General features: G+C 44.1%; 1 protein-coding gene across 1 annotated transcript in view; it reads left to right on the top strand.

The window, feature by feature from the left end:
- Positions 1 to 326: 326 nt before the first annotated feature.
- The window catches only part of clpb (ClpB family mitochondrial disaggregase), a 31,359-nt gene continuing 16,363 nt past the window's right edge, over positions 327 to 15,322 (top strand). The window contains exons 1-5 of the mRNA XM_069668452.1: positions 327 to 956; positions 1,249 to 1,300; positions 3,914 to 4,000; positions 10,361 to 10,464; positions 11,769 to 11,897. Of these exons, the coding sequence (XP_069524553.1) occupies positions 503 to 956; positions 1,249 to 1,300; positions 3,914 to 4,000; positions 10,361 to 10,464; positions 11,769 to 11,897 (826 nt within the window). The 5' untranslated portion in view covers positions 327 to 502. The remainder of the gene's footprint in view (positions 957 to 1,248; positions 1,301 to 3,913; positions 4,001 to 10,360; positions 10,465 to 11,768; positions 11,898 to 15,322) is intronic.

Here is a 15,322-nt window from a genome sequence, read left to right as displayed (position 1 = left end):
AAAGAAGAAAATACATGACAGAAATCATACAAGAATCTTCAGAAGCAACGGTTTGCGACCACTAACACGACGCATGCGCACAAGATGACCAAATGCAAGCTTCATTTAACCTTTCTGTCACGAGGCATTCCAGTAAATGTAAACTGTTTGACAAAATTGCCCCAAAACTCGATGGAAATGTATGATACTCAATTTATCTTGTGTACCCCATAACAACACAACTTGATTCAAGCGAACGCGGAAGTATGCATGACACAGAAATTTTCTGTAAAACAACATTTCCCAGAATGCACCGCACGTTCTGGTGACATCCATGCAACGATGAGGTGAAGCGGTTGTTTTCGTCTCTATGGTTGCGATTAGCTGCCTGTAAATGTAGATATAACGGCTGTTACATCAATAATAACGCAGTGGTCCGGTCTGTAGGTTATCTGTTTCCTCTTGGAATTACTGACAGACTGAGATTTTCTCCCCCCGCTTCATTTTTGGTGAGTTTATCGCCATGTTATCATCTGTTCCCACCAGGCTAATTGCGCGAAGGTCGCGCAGCCTGTCACCGTGCAGCCGCGTGCTTCAGACCAGCGCAAACGGTGCCGCTTGCCAGGGCATCCGCGAGACACCGGCGGAGACAAACCGTAACCCCATCGTGTCAACCTCCCGGGTCTCTAGAAGGGGTATTCTGGCTGATGAAACCGCAGGTAGTTGTACCAATGTGAACCCGTCGGTGCAGTACCACCATCTCGCCCCTAGATGGCTGTCCAGCCTGCAGAACCGCCGCAGCTCCTGGGCGGCTCTGGCCAGCAGAGGGCGCGACAATAACCAATACTGGGAGGAGAGCGGCGGAGGTGAGGGTCGGGGAGCAGGTGGAGGAGCCAACCGGGCAGGAGCGGCCTCTGTCGGTGTTCTTTCTGCTGCAGCCGTGGCTTTCTGTCTGAAGAAAGATTCAGATAACAAAGGTAAGCCCAATCAACTGACATTGTGTTTTCTATCGCTTTGTCTATGAGTGATAAGTCATGGACGAGTTTTGTGTGGGAAATATTGTAAATTGATAACATTTAAGGGCCAGCAACATTTGAAAAACAAAATGCAAAGTGTTATAGTGGTCACTGGAGTTGGGGAGAAACTGTGGAATTGGATTTGGCAGTTAAAAACAGTATTTACTCATCCCTAATGAGCTAATCACATTTTCTGTAGTCTTCATTCTACTTGTTTAATGTCTTATTTGTTTTCTGTTTTTGCAATAACAAGGCGATGCTCTTCTTGAGGCAGCAAGGACCAATAACTCTCAAGATGTGGACAGGTAACACTCACACACACACATACTGAATAAAGATTTCATTTGATCTTGTTGTGTTTACAATATGTAATGCTTGTCTACTTTCAAACTAAATACATACAGTATACACATCAACTGATAGACATTTTCTGAAAATGACTGCTGAAAGAAGGATTTGTTCTTCTCAGTTTCAATTTATAAAGTTACAGTATTTATTCCTATGTGTTATTTAGTTATATTAGTAGGGAATAAGCAGGGCTTTGTGATATTGGTCAAACTAATGCCATATCACTTAGATGTTATGTAGGTGTAGGATTTAGGTTGTTATATGTAATTGTTAAATTATTCAATGTTTGTGAATGTTCTAAATTATGACTTATGTTTCCATCATATTTACATTACTTATAATGTTTTGTTAGACACCATGTCGCCTGCCAGTAATTTGGATATTGAATATCAAAATGCTAAACGGGAAATGTCAGATTGTATTGATCAACCCATACCTGTTCTATGTTTAACTCCATTTACTTAAATTAAATAAACCACAAGTGGTTCCATCTAAAGTGATTTCCAAAGTGATGCCGGATGACGTCACTGTCAACCTGTAATGGGCTGTTGTTTGTAAAGAGTAGGGACCTTTTTTTTTCAAAGATTTCCTTTTGAGAGCGTTTGGCAGCTCTTGTACATTGTCCATCATCTTCTGCCTGTAGTTTGTTTGGATGTCAAAGACTGGGATCAGTCACAGATAATCTGCTGACGGACAGTTTCTAGAACAGGCAGGATAATCTGCAGTTATGAAAGACCATGCCTTTATTACCTGTAGTTGTAGTTATACCAATAACCACCAGGTGGCAGAAGAGAGCCGTCTGTGTGTCTGAGGAGCAGGTGGTTGCAGGATCGGTGTAAAAATCTGCCACTCAGAGCCTAAATTCAACAGTGTCTATATTTTCAGCTTGCGTATTATGGGGAGTTGGTATAAATGTAAAGCGCAGCATGCATGTGTTTATCCATGTGTGTCTCCATTTGCTGTCTTGGGTTACCTGTGCCCTGTGGCAGATGGTGAAGGTGAGAGTGCAGTGAGACAGTCAGCCAGACAGACAGCCAGCAGATCCCAGATGTGTTAAGTGCTTTGGTTTAGTTTATACAAGTGGTAGAGTGTCAGGGTGTGTCTGCTGCTTTGAGGCAGTGGAGAGGATAGAGGTCTTGTTTCACACAGGCTTTATAACAGCGGTTGTGTTACAACTGTGGTGAAAGTTAACATTTTATATTATAATATAGATGCTAGATTCCCTTGTCTCAGTACCTTTTATTCTGTGCGATGACAGTAGTGTTTATTTTAATTGAATCCAACCTATTCTGATAATCTGGAGACAGCATTTTAACAACAGAAGTTGCATATAAAGTTGAGTTGTCAGGTGTTATCATAAAATCCAGGTTCCACTGAAAATGTTTAATGTACACTGAAATTTTAGGGATGGAAGCTGCTTTTACTTCATATTTCTTCTCAGTCAGGGTTTCTTAGGTTTTGAATTTTTTTGGATAAGATATCAATATACCCCTTTCAGTTTGTATTGCAGCCGAGCTTGTGCACAGCATTGTGTTTCTGTGATCTTATAGCTCGCAGTAAAACCCACATTTTTTAGGTAGAGAAACCCCTTCTTAAGTTTGGTTTCGTTGTAGGTTTTACAGGTTTTCTTGACCATTTGCTGTCTGTCTCTCTCACACTTCTGTGGGCCAAATTTCCTGGACAATTGGGGGAGTGTTGTTAAATACGTTGGTCAAACATGTACAGAAAATTTGAACAGAAAAGGGTGTAATGTCAACATACTTGACTTACGCCCTTTCTTTCCTTATGGAGCACAGTAAATCTACTATGTGTGTGTTTGTGTGAAATTCTAAAGTATTTACTTCCCATAATGTCCGTTCTTTAACCTAACCTTCTTGTAAAGTTAAAAGTAGTAAAAAAAAAAATGCTCAGATTGACTTTACTTCTAAACAGCTGATGTAGCTGTAGTCGTGAGCCATTTTCCCTGCAGTGATGCTACATGCAGCCCAGGCAGTGGAAACAGAGCCACCGAGCGTCAGAGCTGAGTGCAGACCAGACAGAGGCCACTATGTTGACTGTAAACACACACACTGTCTGCCTGCTCAGCATTAGAGACGACAGACGGATAACACACACACACACACACACACACTTATAAGGACTGTGCCACTCCAATACCTGATGTCTACCCTGGGGCGGAAGACCCTACACACACCTGGCTTACACACACACAGACACATTAACTGGTCAAGGAGCGAGTGTATGTCTTCAGATAAAGACAGAGATCATGTTTTCATCCAGGTGTGGCTAACAAGGCACATCTGTGATGCAGCTGTGAACAGCTGGCAAGCCAAATCTGTGTTTAAAGACATTTGTGAACTCTAATTATCATCCTTTTCTTTTTTTAAAGTATGACTACATCTTTATTCTAGCATCTTTATATCATCCTGTGTTTTAACATACTAAACAAAACAGCATCACTTCTATATTGATCCCACTACAATAAGGAGAGGTGTTTAGGGACCCCTCTACTATATGTGGATGTTAAAGATGATGTCAAATTATAACCACTTGTTTGTTTTTCCCATCAGGCTGTTAAAAGAAGGGGTCGACCCAAATCACCGGCACCGTCTAGGTTGGACCGCTCTCATGGTGGCTGCCATGAATCGACAGCACAGGTTTGTGTATGTGTGTGTGTTTTACAGCTCCGAGACGCCCTCCCTGGTGAGCATATGTTACAGTAATGTATTGTTTCTGGTATCACGCAGCTGTCTGCACGAGTTACCATGCGAGCATATGTCATCCACGTCCCCGCTCGAGTTGTTACTGTAGGTCTTCAGAAGTGCAAAGTGCGACTTTCAGACTGACAGACGGTCTTTACCCGTTCCCCCCATCTCTCTGTCCAACAAATTAAATTAGCCTCCTGGCCCCCCGAACACACACGACACAGAGAGGGGCCGAGGTTAAGGCCGGGCCAAATCCAATTTACAGGCCTTTTATTTTCTCCATCAGGACTGTGTGGTCACTTTTTGTTTAAGGGCCGTATGTGTCCGTGAGAAGCATGATGTGGAGTTTGAATATGAAAATAGCTTAAATGAGCTTATGTGAAGTTAAGGTTACAATGGTGCCGTTATTTAAGTTTGTAAGATAGTTTGGATTAAGTGGGAAAATCTTTAACATTTAAGCTTAAAACTGTCGTCTCTCATTTCTTGGACGTGAAGAACAAATTCCTCTAACTGTGAGGAGTGTAATCATGTTTCTATGTATTAATATGTGTCTAATTTGTGTTAATTGCAGGGGTTAGATAATAATAATAATGAAGGTTAGTTGGTTATTTTCATTTTCTATAAATAGATTTTAATTGCTGAAGAGCTTAATCATTTAGTTGATCTACAAGAAGAACATTTTTATACCATCAGTTAATAGTTCAACTTGAAGGGCCAGTTAGCCGATTTTCAACCACAGTCCTATCATGGCCAGACTATGTAAAACGTGTCATCTGGCGGAGGTCAGGGAGCTAGCTAAACTACACTTCCTCAATCTAGGACGCCCGCCTCCGATGTCATGTCTCGTTCAAAATCGTCACGTTTGAAATGTAGACTGCAGAAGATTTTTTAGACGATCGACCGGTATATTCTCGTCGCATTTCAGATTCTGTACCGCTCTGAGCCGTTGCCTGCAGCGAAAACGGTAGTATTTCACTCCAGCATCTCTCGCTGGTCTGTTCCTTTCAGGTGGAGGGGCGCAATGCATGCTGGGTGTTGTGGGAATGTAGAATGTGCGAAACCACAAGCTGTCTGTACAACTTTCTCCTCAGCTATGGCGCCAATTTCAAATCTTATTGCTTCTATCGATTACAGAGAACACCACTTTTTCCAGGGGCGGATTGCTCCTCTAATGATGAAGAAAATAAAGCCAAACTTGTTTTTAGCTCCTGAAATGTGAACATTTCTGCTTAAACATGATATTGTGGACTTTGGTTTGCAGATATTTTGATGACATTTTTTAATATTTCAGTTAAATTTTATTGATGATAATTTATCAACCAATCATGGCAACAGTTACGATATTAATCATTAATGAAAATAATTGTTAGTTTCACTCAGCTCTGCTCATTGACTGGTCCTTAACTCATCCTAAGATACAAAAAACCCTGAATAATTAGTGTGTAACATATTGATGCATTTAATGTGTTCCTGGATACAATATTAATTTGTATGTGTGTTTGTGTCTGAATGCACTGTTTGTGTGTGTGTCACTGCACTTGTCTCTTGTGTGTGTGTGTGTGTGTGTGTGTGTGTGTGTGTGTGTGTGTGTGTGTGTTATGAGTGCTATAACTCAGCGAGGCCGTGACACTCCTCTGTGTTTAATCCCGTCTCTAACCCCCCAGTGAGCCGTCACTGCTGCAGGGAAGACAGAACATCGGTTCACACACATCAGTCACAGCACAGACACACGCTCGTATCCACACACACAAGTGAGAGGATGCATGTGTGAACGCACACAGACACGCACTCAGACGAGGGCAGTTTATACCAAATATCTTAGAAGCCAACTGGCTATTACTCAGCCACACACAACTTTATTTGCAGGCGATAAGTGAAAACACAGGGAGCATCAGTCATGAAAGAGGTTTAGCCCGTAGCTAGGATGTCAGCATGGATCTTATTGTTGAATTACTTTCACCCCCTCCCTCACACTGTGTATATTTTTCTGTTGCAGAAGTTAAAACTCCGAGTTTCTAGGTGAAGCGTCGGGCCTCTGTTGTGTTCAGGGGTTGAGGTGCGGCTGTGCGAGGGAATCAGGGGTGGAGTAGAGGGGTGCGTGTAAGAATTAAGGGTGAGACTCCGGGGGCGTGTGTTTGCTTAGCTTTGATGTGGGGCTAAATCGGGGAGGCGCAGGGCCTGGCCCACTGTTTGCACTCTTTAACACACAATACCCATCTCCATCTCTCTTACAATCCCTCCATCCCTCCCTCGCCGCATTCACGTGCACAATGAGCGCTCGGCCGAGTGTAACGCCTGTTGACCGTTCCGACCTGTCGGCCGAGCGACACGATGGGAGAGAGGGGGGGACAAAACGAGGGAAAGCGGAGGGATGAGTGGCTCGTTGGGAAGGAGAGAGGAGAGGAGTTTAGATGTGGAGAGGGATTATGGCTTCGGGATCGGGATTAGAGAGCTCTCAGTGAAATATTATCATGCTCTGGTCACGATTCAACGTAAGTGACCAATCAGGTTATAGCTGAAATAAAAAGAAGAAAAAGTATCTTAAATGCTGTTAACCTCTCTTCCTGGCATCTATCTGACCCCAGGTGTGCATGAGGTGAGATAAGGTCAAGTGAGGTCCAGCGTCTGGGCCAGGTGGTCAGAGACATGGATGGTCAGTTCGGCTCAGGTGTCCATTATAGCGCAGGACAGACGGAAGTGTCTGTTTCCTGTCTTCGCTCCGGGGCAAGGACGGGAAACTAACACCAGCCTTCTGCAGTCACACTGCTCACCTGCCGGCACGAGCTGGAAGGTTAACACTAGCAGCCTCAGCACCTGTTTGTTAAGTGGACGGTGGATTATTTCAAGGGTTCCATACAACAGTTGGATGGTGGTTAAGCAAGGAGATGCTTAGCTGCTTCAGATGTACCTCAAATAGCAACTGTACTTTGTTATAATGGCTTAAATGTCTATGTGTCAGGAATATGGACTCAAGACCGGAAAAAAAACAAAGGCGGCAGCTGAACAGCTAGCGCAGATTTTGTCTTTCTTAAGCCTCGGAATTAAAACAAACTTGTAACTTACAGATAATATTGTTTTGATTCCCACAGGATCATATTAGGAAGTGTGTAATTTTAGCTTTTGGCCTAGTCCTTCAAAATGGGACTTTAACCTAATTAACCTCTGCATGCCTTTAGTTTGGCCTCAAATTAGTGCTGCAGCTCTCCTCCTAAACGTCCCAAATAAAGTTAGCCACTTGATCATCAGTTGATTAGTAAAACTATAAACTGTTTCCTAGAGCTCATTAGTTTTAGCACTATCCTGTGTAATTAAATCTCCCTCTCTTTCATCTTTGTAGCTGCACTTCCCTCCTTTCATCCTCTCCTCCTCCCTCTCTGCAGTTTTCCTCTCTTTATCCCTCCATGTTTACCTTTCTGATGCCGTTAACCCTTTTCAGCCCGCCGCATTGCTTCACACAGTCCTGCCCAGCCTCTTGTGACCAACCTTAGTTTGGGGTTGTGTGGTGTCTGTATGTGTCTCGGAGGATGCACCCATGTGTTTGTAGAAGTGCTTGCGAGGGTGAGAAGAGAGCCCTCTGTGGGTCACGGCCCCCCTGCCGCCCCCCCTGGCCACACTGATACAGTAACAAAAGGGGACCCCCCGATAGTCTTTTATGCCCCCTCGGCAAGGTCAGACACAAAGACCTGGCCAGGCCGTTCTCAGCCTCGCTCTCCCACAGGAACACATGTGTTCTGTAGTGACGACACAAACCACCAAAATCTGCATGAAGCAAAATCTCAAGCTTATCTGCATTAAGATGCATAAATCACGTGTTGGTGTCGTGTTTTCCATCAGCCAGCAGTGGCTGGTCTGCCAGAGAGGCAAGGCGGAGCTAAGCGGCTGCTTTTCCGCTCTCTGCAAGTGTTGCGAGTAAACAGTAATCTGCTATGGCTGAACAAACAAAGAAAAGATCGACGCCGACAGATACAACTTCAAAAATATGCGAAAATCCAAAGAAAAAGAAACAAATTGAACGCTCCGATGAAGGCAAACAGTCTAAAAAGGAAAGCGAGGAAGATCCAGAGTTACAACCGGAGCCAACCGTGGCATCACACATGCAACACAATTTGGATATCTGGGAAGTGTGCTCCCGCAATGACCGTTTCTCACCAAAGACAGCTAACCTGAAATCTTCAAGATTATAAATTTAACCGCCAGCGAAAGTAGTAACCGAGCTAAATCAACGTGTGTAATTAGGGAAGCTAGCAGGATGTAACCGGCCTGTGTGTTTGTGTGTGACGCAGATGCTTTGTGTTACCAGATGCATCTTTTTCAGCACTGAGGCTGCAGTATGCCTGTCAGGTTTGGTTTAGTGACATACAGTAAAGCCAGCCTAATAGGCTTCTTTACAGTGCAGTACAATGTCTTATATCAGTTTACAGTCATCATTCTCGAACTTGTATCTCCTCATTTTTACGAGCACACGAGGGAAGCTGTAGCCTGTTAATGTGGTCAAACGTAGTTGCTCTTAAAAATGAGTCTGCCTCTACTCCTATGAATAATAATTCAGCTCCATTTAAGCTTCTTCAGGCCCCTGTTGTAACCATTTCTCTGAAAAGGATCCATCCCTCCCTCCCAGTCTGCAGTTCACAGTCACAGGTTTAATGACAGCCAGCAGAGGTCTGGCAGGGTTCATGTTTCGGCCATCGCCCTCGCTCTCAGTCAGCACAGACTAGCTGACGACTTCTTGTGTGTGTTCATGCGCAAGTCAGCGTCTCAATGTCAAAGCCAAAGCTCACGTCCATGGTGGTAAATGTAAAGTGTGCTCTGTAGACGGAGAGACGGTACCTGGAATGTCCACTGGGTCACAGTGAGTGGTGTTGCCGAGGTTCTCGTGTTTGTTCTATAAGGCGGTACGCTCCAATGAAGGGCTACACACAAACACTCTGACCCCCCCCGCTCAAATGGTGCCGGAAACAGACCCGACCCTTGCCCCTTCCATGTGCACATATGTACATGTTACCAAGCAGACAAGTGTGGAGTTAAGAAGAAAAGACAGAAGCAGCCATTGGAGTGTATCCATCACAGCGGGACAGACTAGAAATGGTACCCGTGAAAGAGTAAATCAAGTGAAAGAGTGATTGGCAGTTCAGGTATTAGATTTGGGTCTGTGTGTAACTTGTTGGTTTTCAAGTTGTAAGTATGAAAGAAACTGTTAAAAGGTCAATGACATGAAGAGTCCTACTCCAGTCCCAAACCTAAACCCTGTAACCCGACTACATCTACCGGTAACTTTATTAGGATTTGGGCCATTTCAATCAATTCTATGGCATCTGGTATTAGAGAGATGTTCCATTACTATTTTTTTCCATCCCGGAAATCAATTGATACAAAGTACATCCTGTACAGAAAAAAGATAAGAGATAAATAAATCTAGGATTTAATCATTTTTTTCTGTTGAAACATGTCGATATGGGCTGCACGGCGGTGCAGTGGTAGCGATGTCGCTTCACAGCTAGAAGGTTCTAGGTTCGAATCCCTGTTAGAACATAGTGGGCCTTCCTGTGTGGAGTTTGCATGTTCTCCAGGTGCATGTGTGGGTACCCCGGCTTCCTCCCACAGTCCAAAGACATGCTCGTTAGGTTGTCTGTCTCTGTGTGTCAGCCCTGTGATTGGCTGGCGATCAATCCAGGGTGTACGCCACCTCTCGCCCAATGACAGCTGGGATAGGCTCCAGCCACACTGCAACCCTGAACAGGATAAGCAGTATAGATAATGGATGGGTGGACATGTAGATATTTTTAATTCTGATAAATGCTGCATGTAATCTGAGTCATTTCCAATCTTGGTTTTGGTATCAGATCAACTGCAGAATTGTGTCAGCCGTCATAGTTTCTATTTATAGCGAGGTAGCTATACCTTAAATATATCTGGATAAATTAGACCATCGTGGCATCGGGACCATTGAAAGAAGAAAGAACCTTAATTTGTTATCAGCCCTTTAAACATTAAAATTCCACTACACTTGAACTGGAAATGTAAACGGGGCACTGGATTCGCTAAAATCAACAACAACAAAAAAATACTTTGTAAGTTTCATAGCTGAATTCTCAGAAAAAAATGCCTTATCATTAGAAAGATATGAAGTCCATATGAATATTCACAATTAACAAATAAGATTGTATCCATATCTCTGACCAGTAGACTTGATAATATACTAAAGGAGTGGTGCAACAAATACTGGATTATTACTGTGGAAAGGCATGTCTGTGAGAATGTGTGCATCAGTCTAATACAAGTCATTTCCATTGTGTGCCTTTTGTTGTTTTCCAGTGTGGTGAAGGTTCTGCTAGAAGCCGGTGCCGACCCGAACGCCGGAGATCACTTCAATAACGTTTACGACACCTCGCGGGAGAAAGGCATCCACTCACTGGAAGGTGAAGAAGGAAACACTTTGTGTCTGTGTGTGCATTTATCTCGTGTGTGTGTTTGTGTGTGTAGTTTACTATATTACACATATGAATCCTAAGTGTTGAAGCAGATATTATGAGACGTTATGATTTGCATAAAGATTTGCATATATGTACATGTTTCATTTCTTCTGTGTTATTTATTTTATATGTTCTGTGACAAGAAGTCTGTGTTTTATTTGTTTTTCTTCCAAGCTGCACACACAAACACACACACTTCACCCCCCCGGTCTGTGTTGGGTTTCTGCCGACATATTTATATGGGATATGTATATTGCAGACATTTATATGGCTGTCAGGTTTGGGTCCACGTGGGGCCGGCGTAGCGTGGGGAAGCGTTTCCCAGACGCACACTGATGGATGGGCTAGGGGGGCCTGTGCGACGCTTTATTGGGTTAGCTATGATTATCCCGCCCTGTCTCTCTCTCTCACTCACACACATACGCGCACACACACACTGCAGAGAGCGACTGCCAGAGAAAAAAAGAGTGGGATGGATAGAGGAAGGGAAAGACTGATGAAGGAAGCAAAAATAAAGGGAGGAAGGCAGTGAAAGAAAGCGAGGGGAATGAAAGGAGGAGCGGCGGACAGAGTAAGGGAGAGGTTAAAGATGGAGGAGAGGGAAGAAGATGTGGATGTTCAGAGGGGTGATAGAGGGAGGGAGGGATTGAAGGAAATGGGTGGGATGATTAGGGAGGGAGAGGAAGTCAGGAAATGGATGAGACAAAGTTATTGGGATAGAGGGAGCAGGGAGGGAGGGAGGAAGAGCGCGCAAGTGATGAAAGAAATTGATGGGTACCGAGGAGGAGAGGAAGGAGGCGGAAAAAATAAAAGTGGATGATGGAGGAGTGGCACGAGATGAGTGCTCTTATGAAAAAGTTAAGTAAGGAGAGAATGATAGACTATCTCTATTATCAGTAAGGAGCAAAGCAAAGGAGACCCTAAAACACGACACACATTATTCCTATCATGTCGGACAGTTTAGGCTAAATCTGTGGAAATGAACAACTGTGCTAAAGATGGAAACAGGAAGGATGATTTTGTAGTCTGCAGTGTTATCATTACTACACGATGTAGAGCCCCACCATCGACAGTGAATACATTACAGAAAGTTCTTCCAGAAGGCTCAAACATTTCCAAACACAGTTGTTCGTTAATTCCTCCTCCTCATCTGCTCAGCTTAAGAAATATTTACTTGGAATTTTTGTAAAAGTTACAAATGCTTCTAATCTTTCTCATCTCTCCATGCATGGCACTCTCTCTCCTCACAGTCCTCGTGTCCAGAGAGGATGAGTTCAGCAGCAGGCTCAGCAGCAGGGCCGGCTTTCGGGGTTGCACAGCGCTTCACTACGCCACACTGGCCGATGACCCGCGCACTGTCCGCATGCTGCTAGAGGCTGGTACGTCACCCCCTATCACACACTATCACCCCATCCCTTACCACATTTTCCGAGTCCACAAGGCACCTCTGAGGGTCTAGATATCTTCACATAGACTATTGCTTGTTACTTGCACTTTTTGCATTTATATTATTATAGATATTTTTTTTCCCACACTTGTTTCGGCCCTCTGCCAGCGTCTCTCGTACAGTGAGACCAGATGGAGAGAGTTCAGGTGGAGCTACACGTTTCTAAATTAACTTTACAAATTGGCTTGTGTTGAGTTATTTACCTAGCATCCTCTAACAATGCTCAAAGGTATTTTTAATCTGCACTGCGAGCCCTGTGAAAGTAACGACATGAAACAAAAGCTCACCTACTACCTGTCACTCACAACATTTCACCACACATGCGCTGCAGGTGAAGCCACTGAAATTAAACATTCTGCAGCACCTATGCTTCGTTAGTAGTCCGTGTATGTAGCCACAGTGTTAACCGGCACCGGGAGCAGGGCCGCTGATAACGGGAATACATTCACTCAAAAGCCACCTTGTGTAATTGAACTCCTGTCTCGAACGTCCAGCCGACCTTATCTGCGACATCATGTTGCATGCTTGTTTACACGCAGTTAACACGCACACCCTGCATGCCATGTGATCACTTTCCTATGCACTGTTGAAGGTCAGAACTAATGTAACACGAGACAGACTTTTTTTTTCTTTACACAAGTCATTGAAAATGAGAACCTGGTTTGTTTTCCTGATGCATCAAGATACAAAACATTTGGAGCATGACGTCTTTCAGTTTAACATAGCATGTCCTGCGAAGTGACTATTCACATGTGAACATTGTGATGGTTCCTCCTGATTTGACTTCATTGAGGGGCTCCATCTGCCTCTGATACAGACAAAGGTAGGAAGAGGAATAGAAAAGCTTTGGGCTCCTTGCTCAGATGAAACTTGCTTCTCATGCGGGGAAAACTGTCACTTGAACTCGGTCAGTCTCAGATAAAACAAACTGACAGAACTCAATTATATTATCCACCAGAAGGAAAAACTCCCAGTGGTTCAACACGATGTCTTTATCTGTTATATTTAATTGACCGTTACTTTGCTTGTTTAATACCTCTGCCAAGGAGGCTGTGTTATCGATCCTGTATGTTTATGTGGTCGTTACAGGACAGAATTCTGAGTTGGTGGAGCTTGGCAAAAGACCAAAGAAATAAATCTAACTAGTAAGTGTGGAGGTAAAAAAATCAGGCTGTGCCAAATTTGTCCTGAACAATACATTTACAATTTTGGAAGAACACCTTTTACTCAAAGACACATGTTTTCTATTATAGGAAAGGATCGTGTCTGCATTTTTATTTCCTGCACAAAAATGGTTAATTAGAGGAAAACAAATGACTCATTGTGGGGTCCTAGTTTCATCACGGCACGTCAGGCTTACCTTCATCTCTGCTCCCCAAACTAAATGGTTCTCATTCTGCCTTCAGAGCTGCAGGCGGTGTCGTCTCATTCAGCTTTAAAAAGCTTCCATGTATCTTCATCTTAACGCTTCTACCCCTGAGTAATATAAACAGTATTACAAAGCTCATTTGAAATTGATCACTCGTTCATACCCCCTCTCCATTCACCCCCATTACGCTCGCACCTGTCGTTGACTCAGCTCCACACGCACAGTGGAAGACCCTCGGGGCAGGATCTCCCCCTCAGTTTCCAGGCGAGCAGCTCTTAAACAAGCCAGGCCTAGTTGAACTGTGACCTCCGCACAGAGCATGCCCTTGGGGTAACTCCACAATCGCAGGATGTGTGCCCTTTTGTGAGCGTGTATTTGTGCGAGTGCATGTCTGTGTTTGTGCGCTCAAGCTTCCATTTCATTCATTAAAATATTCATATATTCATGCATGCTTTAATCACTTTGATATGTTTATACGTCTTTGTGAATCATAACTTGGTCATTTGTGGTTGTTGCTTTTTAGACTGTCCCGTCTTTAATCTAAAAACACTCCATTTTTTGGGGATCAAACACCCCAACTGACATCTTTATGTACACACACACAGACACACACACAATCCTGTATTAATGTCTTGTTTATGTTTATGATGGATGGTGCATCCAAAGCCCTGTCTGCCCGTCTCACCCCTGCATCTGTGAGCACTCTGTACGCTTAAACAAATCACTTCGTCTAACTCGATCAAATATTCTGCAGACGCATTTTTGAATTAAAAAGGTAAGAAATTTCACAAAACAGAGACATTTGTTATAAGACAATCAGATTAAAGATGCGGTGGGTTTCTGCTCGCCCGGCTGGGCCTTTGCCCGGTCGGCGCCACCATCGTAGCCAATAACAATCATGACATCACATTCACTCAACCACAAACACATCTGTCCATGTGCATGTGTGTTAAAGTATGCGTGTTTAAAGACTTTTTCTTTTGTCTTTAATCATTTTCCTCTTTGTGTAGCATCCAATCCATCTCTTTTTACATCATCACAAAAAATCATATAACTCGCACAGCTTCAGGACATCCACAAGGATTTGTGTGTGTGTCCTCTTCCCCTCATGTATGTGCATCTTCTGCGTGTGCGAAGTTGTGTGTATCCTATACCTTATTTCCCTTGTGTTTGTGTTACTCTCCTAGCCGTGGGTTTTGCTCTTTTGGCCTTAGCCGGCCCTCCGCTCGCGTCTCCATCCATCACAGTCTCCAGACCCACCCTCGGGCCTCTCCTCAGCCCACAGTCCCTCACATTACCTGCAGAGGCTCTCCAGCTCCTCCCCAGGCTCCACATCAGGCCCAGGGCCGGGGGCACTCGGTAATGGACCGCTCCGTAGGTGGTAGCAGGCCAGAAGAGACACACATGCTCACGGGCGCACGCATTGCAAAAACAAGGACACACACACACACACGCACACGCACAAAGAGCAGCAGGGGCTCTCTCCCACCAGCTGCAGTGAAAGAGAGGGAGGAGGAAATAGGAAAGAGGAGGGGACTCCTAATAGGCATAACTAAAGCACTCCTAATGAAGGGATCCTGTGTATGCAAGTGTGTGTGTGTGTGTGTGTGTGTGTGTGTGTGTGTGTGTGTGTGTGAGTGTGAGAGACACTGTTCAGCTGGGGTGTGTGTGTGTGACACTGTTCAGCTGGGGTGTGTGTGTGTGTGTGTGTGTGTGTGTGTGTGTGTGTGTGTGTCGTTAGTGTTGATCCTGTTATAAAGTGCTATGGCCCAGAGGGTTGGCCTGATATTAAAGCCCTAAATGATGCTATTTATTATGTCCTCTGTCTGTGTGTGTGTGTGTGTGTGTGTGTGTGTGACAGTGAGAGTGAGAGTGTGTGTGTGTGTGTGTGTGCTTTATTGCTTTCCTCCCTCCTGTTTTTGGTGGTTTGGGGGGGGGGTTTAGTGGTGTATTGTTGTCGGGATCGATAACTTCTTGAGCAGGTCACA

This window comes from Semicossyphus pulcher, unplaced genomic scaffold (assembly GCF_022749685.1).
Source record: "Semicossyphus pulcher isolate SPU_LCO1_2020_fin unplaced genomic scaffold, fSemPul1.0.p SCAF_19, whole genome shotgun sequence".
NCBI classification, from domain to species: Eukaryota; Metazoa; Chordata; class Actinopteri; order Labriformes; family Labridae; genus Semicossyphus; species Semicossyphus pulcher.
This window is presented reverse-complemented; position numbering and strand designations above follow the sequence as displayed.